Source organism: Juglans regia, chromosome 5 (genome assembly GCF_001411555.2).
Source record: "Juglans regia cultivar Chandler chromosome 5, Walnut 2.0, whole genome shotgun sequence".
Lineage (NCBI taxonomy): Eukaryota > Viridiplantae > Streptophyta > Magnoliopsida > Fagales > Juglandaceae > Juglans > Juglans regia.
Genome location: NC_049905.1, coordinates 4,394,818 through 4,408,937, shown reverse-complemented (window position 1 = coordinate 4,408,937; position 14,120 = coordinate 4,394,818). Strand labels below are relative to the sequence as shown.

General features: G+C 36.6%; 2 protein-coding genes across 2 annotated transcripts; both read left to right on the top strand.

Moving 5' to 3' along the window:
• Positions 1–1,038: 1,038 nt before the first annotated feature.
• On the top strand, positions 1,039–7,903 carry LOC109009997 (phospholipid-transporting ATPase 1-like). The gene is made up of 7 exons (XM_018990687.2): positions 1,039–3,147; positions 3,247–3,553; positions 4,139–4,847; positions 4,926–5,049; positions 5,171–5,390; positions 5,780–6,238; positions 7,217–7,903. Exons 1-7 carry the CDS (start codon positions 1,641–1,643, stop codon positions 7,434–7,436), a joined length of 3,546 nt encoding a protein of 1,181 aa, XP_018846232.2. The 5' UTR covers positions 1,039–1,640; the 3' UTR covers positions 7,437–7,903.
• Positions 7,904–9,613: 1,710 nt separating this feature from the next.
• Positions 9,614–12,519, top strand: LOC109009998 (cyclic dof factor 3-like). Its single transcript, XM_018990689.2, has 2 exons — positions 9,614–9,875; positions 11,161–12,519. Exons 1-2 carry the CDS (start codon positions 9,744–9,746, stop codon positions 12,412–12,414), a joined length of 1,386 nt encoding a protein of 461 aa, XP_018846234.2. The 5' UTR covers positions 9,614–9,743; the 3' UTR covers positions 12,415–12,519.
• The last annotated feature ends 1,601 nt before the right edge of the window (positions 12,520–14,120 follow it).

Sequence of the window (14,120 nt, the reverse complement as noted above, 5' to 3'; positions counted from 1 at the left end):
AGGAAGCCATTAAAGCAGAGCTTAATTACGAGCATGAACTATGAACATAGTAATGAAAACATTGAAAAGAGAAAAAGCTGGCACCATTAAAAAAATAAAAAAAGAAAAAAAAAGAGAGAGAAAGAGAATGAAAGCATTTCATTGGGTCCATATTTTTATTAAAATTTATAAAACTCGTTCCTAATTGTAAAAGTAATTTAAAAGTTTTTTAAATTTATTTATATCCAAACATACTTTACCGATTTGTTTAGATAATAAGATAAAATAAGATAATTTTAAATAAATTAAATAAAATATTATTTTTTAATAATATTATTATTTTAAAATTTTAAAAAATAAACTGTTTATTATATTTTATATAAAAATTTAAAAATTATAATGATGAGATGAGATGAAATATTTTTTATATTCAAATGAGTCTTAAAAGTAAATAGATTTATGATATTTGACGATGGATTAAAATGACTTCAATTTCAAATTGGAAAATGGTATATACAATTTGAATGTGGCTTGCATATTTTTATTGAAAAAAATAGATAAATATAAAATTTATATTTGTTTTTAAAAAAAGAGTGTATGAAATTTATACATAAAAAATTATATCTATTATTATTTAATAAATATTGTAAGAATTTTATAAGTATATTTGTCATTTATTTGAAAATTTAAATTAAAAAACATGGAATATAAATGAAGAAAATCCCTCACATATAATAAAGTTTTTAGAGAGAGAAATAAAAGACTGCAGTCAAATCCAGGCAATTTATAGCTTTCACAGCTCCACTGTAAAGGAAAGAAAATACAATTAGTTTTTATTGGTAATTATTTATCATCCTCCGCCAGCCCTTCTAGAAGTGCAATTTCTCTCTCTGAACTCTCTTTCTCCGTGAAAGACTTCTCCTTTTTCTTTTTTCTTCATGCACGCACATTCCGAATTTTGTATTTCCTTTCTGTATGGTTTTTGATGCGTTCGCTGTCGCCATCCCATACGACTTTTTTTCCCATTTCTTTGCAATCAACGCCTCTCTCTCTTCGCTTGCTCAGGATCTCTCTAATTCTCTATCACTCGCTCTCTCTATCAATGCCTTTGACCTTTTACAATTCTTCTTTCTTTCTGGAAACGTAATCGGAAAACACACTTCGTCTCAAGAGCCGTTTCTCTCCCTTCTTTCGCATTACTCTCTCTCTCTCTATCCTTCCCTCTAACATTTCCTGGTGTACGAGCAAGTTCTGACAGCCTTATCTAGCACAAAGCAAAGGTTCTCTCTCCCTATCTTTCCCAGTCTGTACACTATGTCTAGCATGTCGAGCTTAATATTTTAGTAGCTTCGTTTTTTCCTATCAATTTCCCATACATACACGACTTGTTTTGGTTCTGGGTTCTGCGTGTTTTCGTAAATTTCTGTTGTTGTTGTAAATTTCTGCGACATTTGATTGCAGTCACCAGCTGGGTATTTCATGAATTTGTTTATTGTTGACACTCTGCTGCTCAAGAGGCTTCTGATCCTCACATCATGGCTCCTGAGCGTCCGCTTTTGATCCCGTCTCCTTAAACTCCCAGTAACCAAGACCTGAATACTGCACCCGTCTTGTTAGATCTCGCTAAATCCAAATCTGGCCGGCCCGAATCGTTTTCCAAGATGGAACTGGAAAACCCAGTTGAAAACTCCTCTAGTCTGGAATCCAATTTCCACTCCTCATCCCAACGAAGTATTGCGTCCATTCAATCCAAGGCTTCAGCTGGAAACTCTATTAGGGAAGTGAGTTTTGACTTGGGATCGAAGCCCGTGAGATATGGGTCTAGAGGGGCTGATTCCGAAGCGCTTAGTATGTCCCAGAAAGAAATCAGTGACGAGGATGCGAGGTTGATTTATATAAATGATCCTGCAAAGACAAATGAGAGGTATGAGTTTGCAGGAAATTCTATAAGGACTGGAAAGTATTCGATTATTACTTTTTTGCCGCGAAATCTGTTCGAACAGTTTCATAGAGTGGCGTACATATATTTCCTTGTGATTGCTGTTCTAAATCAGCTCCCCCAGCTGGCCGTTTTTGGCAGGGGAGTTTCAATCTTGCCATTAGCCTTTGTGCTTTTAGTTACAGCAGTGAAGGATGCATACGAGGACTATAGGCGGCACCGGTCGGACCGAATTGAGAACAACCGTTTGGCAAATATTTTGGTTAATGATCAGTGCCAACAAAAGAAATGGAAGGACATCCGAGTTGGTGAAATCATCAGAATTCATGCAAATGAAACACTTCCTTGTGATATGGTGCTGCTCTCGACCTCTGACCCAACTGGGGTCGCCTATGTGCAGACGATTAATTTGGATGGCGAGTCCAATTTGAAGACTCGCTATGCAAAACAAGAGACCCTCTTGAAGATGCCTGATGAAGGGAAAGTTAAAGTTAGTGGGTTGATCAAGTGTGAGAAACCAAATAGGAATATTTATGGGTTCCATGCAAACATGGAAATTGATGGGAAAAAGCTGTCGCTTGGACCCTCCAATATTGTCCTTCGAGGCTGTCAGCTGAAGAATACTGAGTGGGCCTTTGGGGTTGCCGTGTATGCTGGTCGTGACACCAAAGCTATGCTTAACAGCTCAGGAGCTCCATCTAAGAGGAGCCGGCTTGAAATCCATATGAACTTTGAGATCATCATACTCTCCATTTTTCTTATTGCTTTGTGTTTGGTTGTCTCTGTCTGTGCACTTGTTTGGTTGCTGAGACACAGGGAAGAGTTGGATTACATACCCTATTACAGAAAGGCTGACTTCTCGGAGTTGGAGGAGGAAGACTATAACTATTATGGAGCGGGAATGGAGACATTTTTCGCATTCCTCATGTCAGTTATTGTTTTCCAGATCATGATCCCCATTTCTCTCTACATTTCCATGGAGCTCGTCCGGGTTGGTCAGGCGTACTTCATGATCCGAGATACCCAAATGTATGATGAGGCATCAAATTCGAGATTTCAGTGCAGAGCATTGAATATAAACGAAGATTTAGGACAGGTGAAGTATGTATTCTCAGATAAAACTGGCACACTTACAGAGAACAAGATGGAATTTCAATGTGCAAGTATATGGGGAGTAGATTATAGTGCTGGGAATTCACAAATTGATCAAGTTGAATACTGTGTTCAAGGTAATGCCATTTTTATTTTTTAGTAAAATAGTCTTATTGTTTCCGATTTTATTTTCACATTAGCATGACAATTTGATTTTATGTCTGCCTTGGTATCAGTGGAGGGAAAAGTTCTAAGGCCAGCAATGAAGGTAAAGACTGACCCGGAGCTCTTACAACTATCAAGAAGCGGAAGTGGCACAAAGGAAGGCAAACATATCCATGATTTCTTACTTGCATTGGCAGCTTGCAACACAATTGTGCCCCTTGTTGTAGACACATCTGATCCTACCGTGAAGATGATAGATTACCAAGGGGAGTCTCCTGATGAACAAGCATTGGTGTATGCTGCTGCTGCCTATGGTTTTATGCTTACAGAACGAACCTCTGGCTATATAGTTATTGATATTCAAGGAGAAAGGCAAAGGTAATTAGTCGCTATATTGTTCATTTCCCCCCTTCCTATACAGCATCACGTCTTCCCCTTCGACTATAAAAACGACCACCACAATTATTAGAACAGCTTTAACAAAGTGGCTACAATCATTTTGGCTGATTTTACTTTACTAATATAAGAGAACTTATGCTAATCTATAGTGGTTTCATAATTCTTACAAGTCTCCTTTTTTTCCTTTTCCTTTTTTTTTTCCCTATAAAAAAAAAAAAGTCTCCTTCTCTCTCTCTCTCTCAATTGTTTTTCCTGCTGGAAACAATCACAATGGCAAGATACACATGAAAGTGAGAGAATAGGTGGCATTTGGGCGTTGAAACCATTTCTTGAGCTAATTATCTTTTTTTTGTTGTTTTTTTTTTTTAAAGTAACTTTGGTAGCAAAACTAATTATGATAACGATGACTTGGCCATAAACTGGTGATAGTAGCTGCAGTGGGAATAGTCATACTTGATTATTATTTCAAGTGATTATCTTATCATACTCATAGGTAGCTTCTTTCAAAAGATAAAACCTTGTATCTCTTCTTTTTGATGAATTTCCTCAGCATGGGCACTGCAGGTTCAATGTTTTAGGCTTGCATGAGTTTGATAGTGACCGGAAGAGGATGTCAGTTATATTGGGGTGCCCCGACAAGGTTGTGAGAGTCTTTGTAAAAGGTGCTGACACATCCATGTTTAGTGTGGTAGATAAATCTTTGAACATGAAAGTAATACGTGCAACTGAAGCCCACCTTCACGCTTACTCCTCAGTGGGTTTGAGAACACTTGTTGTTGGTATGCGAGAATTGAGTGCTTCGGAATTTGATCTATGGCATTCTTCCTTTGAGGCCGCGAGCACTTCTTTAATTGGTAGATCTGCTTTGCTTCGAAAGGTAGCTAGCAGTGTTGAAAACAATCTATGCATACTAGGTGCCTCTGGCATTGAAGATAAACTCCAACAAGGTGTGCCAGAGGCCATAGAATCTCTGAGAACAGCAGGGATCAAAGTATGGGTTTTGACTGGAGACAAGCAAGAAACTGCCATTTCAATTGGCTACTCCTCCAAGCTCCTGACAAGCAAGATGACCCAGATAATAATTAATAGCAGTTCTAAGGAGTCATGTAGAAGGAGTTTGGAAGATGCCATTGTCATGTGTAAGAAGCTTGTGGCCGTTGCTGGAGTTGCAAACAATATTGGCGGAAGTTCTGAAGCTGGTTCAACACCAGTGGCCTTGATTATTGATGGTACCAGCCTTGTTTATATTCTTGACAGTGAACTCGAAGAACAGGCAAGTGCTTGTAAACCTCCAGCTTTTTTTAGTTGTTGGCGAGATATGTTGATCTAACTTACTCATCTTGAGATGCAGCTGTTCCAATTAGCCAGTAACTGTTCTGTTGTGCTATGTTGTCGAGTGGCTCCTTTGCAAAAAGCTGGAATCGTTGCCCTTGTGAAGAACAGAACTACTGATATGACACTTGCCATTGGCGATGGTGCGTTAGATAAATAACTTATGCTCCCATAAAAGAGAGCCAAAATATGGAAAATAAAATGCAAATTTTCCTGCTAACATTTTGATGTTCATTGTTGACATTTTGCTTGTATCACTATCAGGTGCCAATGATGTATCGATGATCCAAATGGCTGATGTTGGAGTTGGCATCAGTGGCCAAGAGGGTCGGCAAGCTGTAATGGCATCAGATTTTGCAATGGGGCAATTTAAATTCTTAGTTCCCCTTATTTTGGTCCATGGGCACTGGAATTACCAACGAATGGGCTACATGATATTATACAATTTTTACAGGAATTCTGTGTTGGTATTTGTTCTATTTTGGTGAGTTTTTATTGGGCACTCATATTTCTTTTGATTATTTCTTCACATATAATGATTCTGTAGTTATGAATACGCCATCTAATTTAGCTGGTTCAGTCTGTTGAAGTTTGTTATGGACATCGTCTCAAGTCTTAACCTGTGTCCAAACTATGTATAAGCTTCTCACTGTCTCTCTTTGTTCTGCGGGAAGGGGGAGAGACAGATTGTTTTTTAATTGTGTTTATAATATGGTTTTGTAATTCAAGCTTGAATTACTATTTAGTCGAGTGGGACAGAGTTGTACATGTGGATAAAGAATATGATCTAGACGGAAAAGATTACAGTTTAACCTAATTATGTCCGCAATGGCCTGCTTCACCATTGCTAAGTTTTTCATGTACTTTGTGTAGGTATGTGCTCTTTACTTCTTTCAGTTTGACAACTGCAATCAATGAATGGAGTAGTGTGTTGTATTCAATAATCTATACTTCACTGCCTACGATTGTTGTTGGAATTCTTGACAAGGATCTAAGTAGGAGGACTCTTCTACAGTATCCCCAACTTTATGGGGCTGGGCAAAGACAAGAGTGCTACAATAGAAGGTTGTTTTGGTTAACAATGTTTGATTCATTGTGGCAAAGTGCAGCTATCTTCTTTATCCCTTTCTTTGCATATTGGCACAGCACCATTGACATATCAGGTATAGGAGATCTTTGGATACTTGGAGTGGTTACTTTGGTTAATATACACTTGGCCATGGACGTCTTTCGGTGGACTTGGATTACTCATGCAGTCATTTGGGGATCTATAATTGCTACTGCCGTTTGTGTTGTTATCATTGATGTTATACCCTCATTAGTTGGTTACTGGTAAGTCTCTTGTCTTGTCATCACATTATTTCAGCCCTATATTTAATAATGTGCTTCATATACAAGTTCTTCCCAATTCGCGGGAGCTCACTCTTACTAGTGGTCCTCCCGAAGACAAGAATAGAAGCCTGAATGGTGATTCTCCAATGTTGGATAGTTAAACTGAAATTTTTGGAACGGTTTTTAATTGTGTCAAGCTGAAATTCATACGATAAAGAGACAATAGGACCTGCTGCTAGATATCTTCATCTTTTAGTCACCTTCAACGTGAGAAGGCTTGTTCTTCTAAGCTCCCCATTTTTCCAGTAGCCTTGGTTAATTTTTCATGTTGTTCTTCTAGCTTTTCATGTGAGTATGTACATCTTAGCCAAAAGAAAATGACCCAACTACCTACCTTGGCCCCTCTTTTTCTTTAACAAAAACGATATCTTCTTACGTCTAAAAATGGGCAGTCATAAGCTTGTAAGTAATTATGCATCCTTTTTATACACCTCTTGTCTTGGCTTCTAGAGCTTCTATTATTCGGCTTTTTTCACTCCCTGTTAACCCACTGTTCTTTAAAACCACTTCACGTAGACTTTTAATGAGCTGCAATTAAAAGCTGTATGGTAGAATATCAGTTTTGTGTTTCAGATACAGACTCAGCATAATTCCTTCTTGGGCCTAGATTTGTATAAAGATAGAGTGTGTGAACCTTACAACATTCACTACTAATACTTTATGTCTCCCAGACGACAATACATACTCAATGGCCACAAAGAGGCACAATTTGGGTGATATCTACTGCAGACTAGATGAAAATTCTTCTGGTGGACTTTTGATATGCCTATTTACCTCATCAATAAAGTTCTTATTTACTGATAAAAAAAGATTAGATGAAAAATCTTCCTGCATGAGTCCAGTGTTGAAAGATATATTGAAATCGTGTTTTTACTTTTTTAGTAGAGACTGATGTGCAACTCCACTATAATATGACAGGGCAATCTTCCATGTTGCAAAAAGGAGTACATTTTGGTTATGCTTGCTTGCAATCGTCATAGCTGGCCTAATTCCTCGTTTGGCTGTAAAGTTTCTGTATCAATACTATAAACCCAGCGATATTCAGATTGCAAGGGAAGCTGAGAAATTTGGGAATCTGAGGGAGTTTGGAGCTACAGAAATAGAAATGAATCCTATCCCGGATCCTCCACAAAGATAACAAGGTGTTTTTGTTCCTGTTTACACCTCCTTTTCTTTGTAAAGGATCCTATTCTTTAGGCTGCTTCAGAGTATCTCTCTTGGTTGCCAGATTTTTGTTATTGCTATCCGAAGGGTAGTCTTTTTAATGTTGTATTTTATTTTGTTGTATTCACATAGTCATTCAATGTACATTACCAAGGTTATCACTGAAAAATTTAGACAATCAGAGTTCGATACCAACTTTGGTTGTTTCTCCTTGATAGGTGGATTCAAGTTTGTTTTATTTTTGGTTTGAGTCAGCAATGAGTTGGGTTCTGGTCTGAGACTGTGGTGGCTGATTATATAAAAGCATGGTAGCCTAATAGTATTAGCATCTTATGTCAGGGTTGCCCTGGTCTATATGCACCAGACATGTTGAGGTTTGTGTTAAGAAAAAATCTTAAGACGTGTGTGGTGTAGGAATGATGAGAAAGGCTCATATATTGTCCTCAATGGAGCTTCCTGATGCGTGAGATTTGGGATTCCAGGTATTTTCCTTCTTAAATGAACTTTCACACACGTCATATCCCCAAGAAAAGGAACTTCCACATGTATCACTTCACTCCAGCTTTAGCTGCGAAACTGAAGTGTAAGAAGCTTTATAACAAAGGTGCAACAGCCACCGTGTTCATAGTACATACACCATGAGCAAGGTGATGGCATTCCAATCCTCCTCCAGATGGCCAAGTATATATAACATCAGCTAAAGGATGAGATTATGAGTTATGTTTGGCATTTTAATATGTTTTCGATTCAAAGCTATGGTAATGTGTTGTTCGGCTCAACCGGATAGCGATCTACCTTTCTCGACCGAACTATAAGGTCTAGAATAAAAGAGAAATAGACACATCAAGTTAACTTCACTTTATGTATCTATCTCTCCCGCTCTAGGGCCTAAGAACTTTAAGTGATTTGAATCTAGCTCAACCTATGTTCATTTACTCTTGGAGTGCCAACGATCTCGTTTAGAACACGGTATTTGTCTGACAATGAACGCATAGTACTCTCATCATATGATTATGATAGGATCAAAATTGTTTATATACATATTTGTTGATATGTCACTTCATCCATATTCTGAGAACTGCCAAATAGTCTTGGAACAAAGCTAAGAGCTAGGTTCTGTCATCGTTCACCCGGCATTGTTATCATAAATAATAATAATAATAATATAATAAGAGATGATATATCACTGTAGGAAGGATGGATGAAGTAGGGTCTACTTTATAATTTATATCTTTATTTATCCATCTCTTTCACTCTATCCATCTTTATTTTTGTATCTTAAAATTCGGTCAAAATAGATAAATTTTGCAGTCTTTTGGTAAAAAAATAGATCCCATTTTAAAATGTGTAAAAAAAAAGAATTTTGCTATATACAATTATTTTTACGTATTACTTGCGCACTCCATTTTACATAGAATTTTTAGTAAAAAAAAAAAACTTATTTTTTTAGTGTGATCTATTTTTTTACAAAGGATCTGCAGGCCGCACAGTACTTGTTTATTTGAGACTTCTATTTAACATTACTCGCATTACACATTTTTTTGTAAAACTATGAGATATAATTGTTGCTCACATAAATAAAATGAAATGATTTACAACTTCTCTTAATTTATTATATTATTTTAATTTTTTTAAATTTTTATATAAAATAAAATAAATAATTTAATTTTTTCAAATATCAAAATAAAAATAATATTAAAAATATATATTCTAATAATATTTTATTAAAATTTTAATTTTAATCTCAATTCATCTCATCTATAAAAACAATCGAGTCCATTATTGATAGATCTCAAATATCTAACCTTGAATCAGAATATATTTTAGAGGATTATTTATTTCAATATTTATATTTGTAGAAAAGTTAAATATTCAAATTCTTTGTAAGAAATGAAATGGAATTAAATTTTTATTTATTTTTTCCAAATATTGAAAGAAAAATACTATTTTGCCTACTTGTTTTCTCACACTTCATATATTTTAATTTTTTTATTTAATAGTTAAGAGGGTGATTATTAATATATTTTTATATTTTTTAAAAATAATAAAAAAATATGAATAAAAAATTAAAAAAAAAAAGAAAGAACAAAAGGCCAAGTGACCGCTAGGCTCTTTGAAATATATAATTCTTATCGTTAACGAAGAAGAAGATGTTTCTGTATCCCAAAAGCTTAGGGGGGGGTTTGAAGTTGAGTTTCTCTGTTTCATTACCTATGGAGCATTTTTGAGTCATTTTGACACTTGAGAGTTGAGACTCATTGAATTTCCCACCTGAGGGGGCATGTCTCAAGTGAGAGATCCGGCCATTAAGCTTTTCGGTAGGAATATTCCGGTAGCTGACTCTCGGATTCCCTCGGTTTCCGAACAAGGCTCCGGCTCTGAACGTCATTCTCCGGCAATTCCTTTAGTCACGGTAATTTTAGACCATTTATGGATACTTGGATTGATTGGCGCTTGCATAAATTACTTTCTATTTTTGTGGGAGAAAACGCAATACGACCTTTTTTTTTTTTAATTTTTTTTATAAAGAAAGCAGAAATCGTTGCCTTGTTTTGGATCGTATTCTTGATTAACTTTTTAAGTTCGGATTCATTATGCTTTCACTATCACTGCTTTTTAAAAAAAAAAATTCTAATGTTGGAAAGATTGCATTGACTTTCTAGATAGCAGCTGCTATTTGCTTCTAGTCATGAAGAAGGGGAACAAATCTGACTAAATAATCAAAGAGAAACAAAAGCAAAAAATATGAAGTCATTTTCATTATAACACAAGCATGTAATAATCAGTCGGTGCATTTTTAATGGGATTGTGGGGAGCTGAATTGCTTTGTTTATGAAACTAAGTGAAATTTCTTATTTTCTTGAAAATGATCGCAGTTCCACAGTTTTCTAAGGTGAGTGGCTACAACTACAAGTGCTTAATTAACAAAAGATAACCATGGAACATCGGGAATATTATATCATCAGTAAAGCTACTGGTAGTTTCCAAACACTAAATCCCTCAGCAACGAGTTAAGGAACCGTAAGTGTGAATATCTCTATGCCTGCAAGAGCAGTATAGTACAGAGTTCAACAGCTTCAATGTGGACTCATAATATATAATTCAAACATGAACCTGAGTGATATCGTTGCACTTACAACTGAAACCTAAATAAACCATAATATTTTAGGAATAGTGGAAAACAAAAATCCTACCGAAAAAGACATTGAGGGAGCAAGATGTCTATTTCTTTCGGTGTTTTCATGGATTGGTGATATGGATGGTTTGGGATTGTACCCCGAATTTGGGCTTTGAACTTTGTTGCATAGACTCATGCTTGTGTGCTATAGATTTCAAATATCTGATGTGAGTTATGTTGCCTGTGTTTGCTGTTACTGTTTTTATTATTTATTACTTATATTTACCTATAAAAAATTATTTATTACTCATATCTATGGGCTTTTATTGAAGAATTATAAACCCAAATTCATCTTAGATATGGATTAAGATGTGCTAGATTTGGTTATTTTCTATCATATAAGTCGTTTGTTGTTACTACATGCCTCATTGAAGTTTAGGGGTTTGCTTTTGATGCAGTATTTTGGAAAATTATAAACCACTAGTCTACAATTATTTTACAACTCTATTTAAAATGAAGGGTATGTGAAGTAACACAAATTAAAATGAATGACCCTCTGATGGAGAATTTTTGCGAGCAGGATATTCCTTCTGAGTTAGATAATAAAAAAGATACCAAAAACCAAAATCCCTTAATAGAGAATGAGGCCAAAGTAGATCATAATCCTGAGGAAGACCGAGCTGCTAAAAATGATGCAGGTGGCCAAGAGAAGGTTTTAAGGAAGCCAAACAAGGTTGTCCCTTGTCCTCGCTGTACTAGCCTGGAGACAAAGTTTTGCTATTTCAACAACTACAATGTAAACCAACCTAGACATTTTTGCAAGAATTGCCAGAGATATTGGACAGCTGGAGGAACAATTAGAAGTGTTCCTGTCGGGGCTGGAAGGCGCAAGAATAAGCCTTCGGAGTACCATCAAGTAGTGGTGCCATCTAATGTAATACCAGTCACCAAAGCAGACAGCCTTAACTCTGCTAGCGACCAGCATCCCTCATGTCTTGAACTTCCTGCCTCTTTAAGACTTGACAAAGGAACAGGAGCAGTTCTAAATATTAGCAAAGATGCTCCACTATGTGAATCCATGTCAACTGTGCTCAATCTCAAAGAACAAAAGAAAAATGTTGAAATTTGGCCTTTGGTTTCTGAGGAGAGTAGCGAGGAGCCCTTATCATCTGGCTCTTCCTTCACAGCTGCTACTTCCCACGAAAGTGAATCTCCAGGACATTGCAACAGTTTCAATTTAACTCATCCACTGCAGTGTTACCCTGTTTCTCAATGTGCACGCCATTGGAACCCAGGTTCGAATGAACTGGTGTTTGGACCTGGTAGTAGTATCTCTAATACTGGTCATATGGGTTCTTCACCTATGGTGCCAGTTCCTGGCTTCTGTGAACCAACATTCCTGCCTCTTCCTGTGCCATACTGGGGTTGCATGCCAAGCTGGGATGCTAGGAAGTGGAATAAACAGTTGGTCAGATCTAATGGTAGCCCATCAGTTTCATCTTCTACTAGCAACAGCAGCTGTTCAGGTAATAGCTCACCGATCTTGGGAAAGCATTCAAAGGATGCAAATTCACTGGCTGAAGAAACAAAGGAACAGAGCCTTTGGGTACCTAAGACACTGAGAGTTACTCATCCAGAAGAGGCTGCAAAGAGTTCCATATGGTCTACTTTGGGTATTGAGCCTGACAAGGAAAAATCCAGCGTCAGAGGTGGCATTTTTAAAGCTTCCCAATCCAAATCAAATACAAATTCTCATACATCAGATGCTGATAAGGTCTTAAAAGCAAACCCAGTGGCTTTTTGTCGATGTCAATCATTTCAGGAAAGCACTTAAAGAAGCTCATGTTGTTTGTACATGGATATCATCTTTTGGTGGTCTGTCCATGCATTGTGAAAGCCTATGTTGTATGAAGTGCACAAGAGTTTTATCATTTCTGCATCTGTTTTTGCTATGCCCTGAGATCATATGGTTTGTAAGATGACCAGTGGCTTGTGGGAATCTCTTGATCTTGTGTTTTCTTAGTAAACAAGCATTAGAAAAGAATAACATGCAAGCCTCTTGCCTAGAAGAAAAGGATCCGGAGAGAATTTTCAGTCATTCGTTTTGGGCTTTTTATTTGTAGATGAAGGTTATCCACATCACCACCAACAGTTAATGGTCATGGCTCCGAATTTTTGTGCTGTGATATGATGGCGAATGCCAATTGTTTGGCTCTCATACCTCTAAGTGATAGATTGCATTCGCATGCCATGTTTGATTACATGAAGAAAGAGAATTCTCATTATTCAAGAATACATCACTTTGAGAGTATTCCAACTCCAAGTTTCAAGGTATGATTTCTGAATCACAGCAGCTATGATCAGACACTAACTCATCTTTTTTCTTAATTTTTTTCCTGTTTCTCTCTCCTCCCAGACTGGATATCTTTGTTTTTTTGGAATATACTTGTTCACTGGATATCTTATTAATGAATCTGCCATTCGAAATATGAGAATTTTGATCTTCAATTTGTTTTATACATAGTGTATAGATTGTTTCCTTATTGAAGCTAGCAGCTCTTCACACCAGATATCACCTCTTTACCCACGTCTAAAATCTAAACTTCTAGGTATACACATACAAACACACATGTATGAATGAATGTAAATTGTATTTTAGACATGATAGTCCTGTGTTAGCTGTTATGGACATAATATTCCTTAATATTGTAAGTTAAATTCAGCACCAGATATATTCCGTTTTGTTTTAGAAAATACGATTTGAGGTTTTTGCTCACATATCAAATACCCAACTGTAAATCCATACTTAATAGTTTTGGCATTTGAGCAAAATCAAAGTGGGGGGAACACACATTTGGGCATTTGTAGGCATATGCAAGAGGCATTTTGAAATGGTCCTATGAATCCTTATATGATCTCAAAACTTACATTGTCGTCTAATTTATGCACCAATTAAGAAGCTGAAAGTTGAACATTTCTCAGGAGGATGTCACAGCTTAGTCTTCATTGTACTGAGTGTCACAGCTCTATGAATCCTAAATCTGTGTGGCGGCAAACTGAGAATTCCACAGAACATTTTCAAGACAGAGGCCTATCCATCAGATGGTGTGCTAGACAGCACCTGATATACATGTCTCCATCATAGCCTTCAATGATTAGTCTGAGCTCTCCTTCTGAACTGTCGGAATAGTGATACTGCCTTGAGATGTATCGTCAAAGGTTATGTTGTGAAAAAGATGATAGAAAAGCAAAAATAAACAAGAAAATAAACAAACAATCAATTACATGACTCAAGTTTATGTGGTTCGGCAACATGCCTACGTTCGCGGAGCCGCAGAGGATTTTATTATGCCGAGAAATTACAAAATACACCTTGGGGCGAAAATATTACTGTTCAAATAGCCATACTGTTCATAATAAGTATATATATAGGATTATACGGCGGAAGCCCTAATCTTTACTTTTTTGCGATATTTGCTCGAGCGGAGTGTCAAGTGCGCATCGAGCGAACTCTCTATTTAGTGTTCGCTTAAGTGCCTA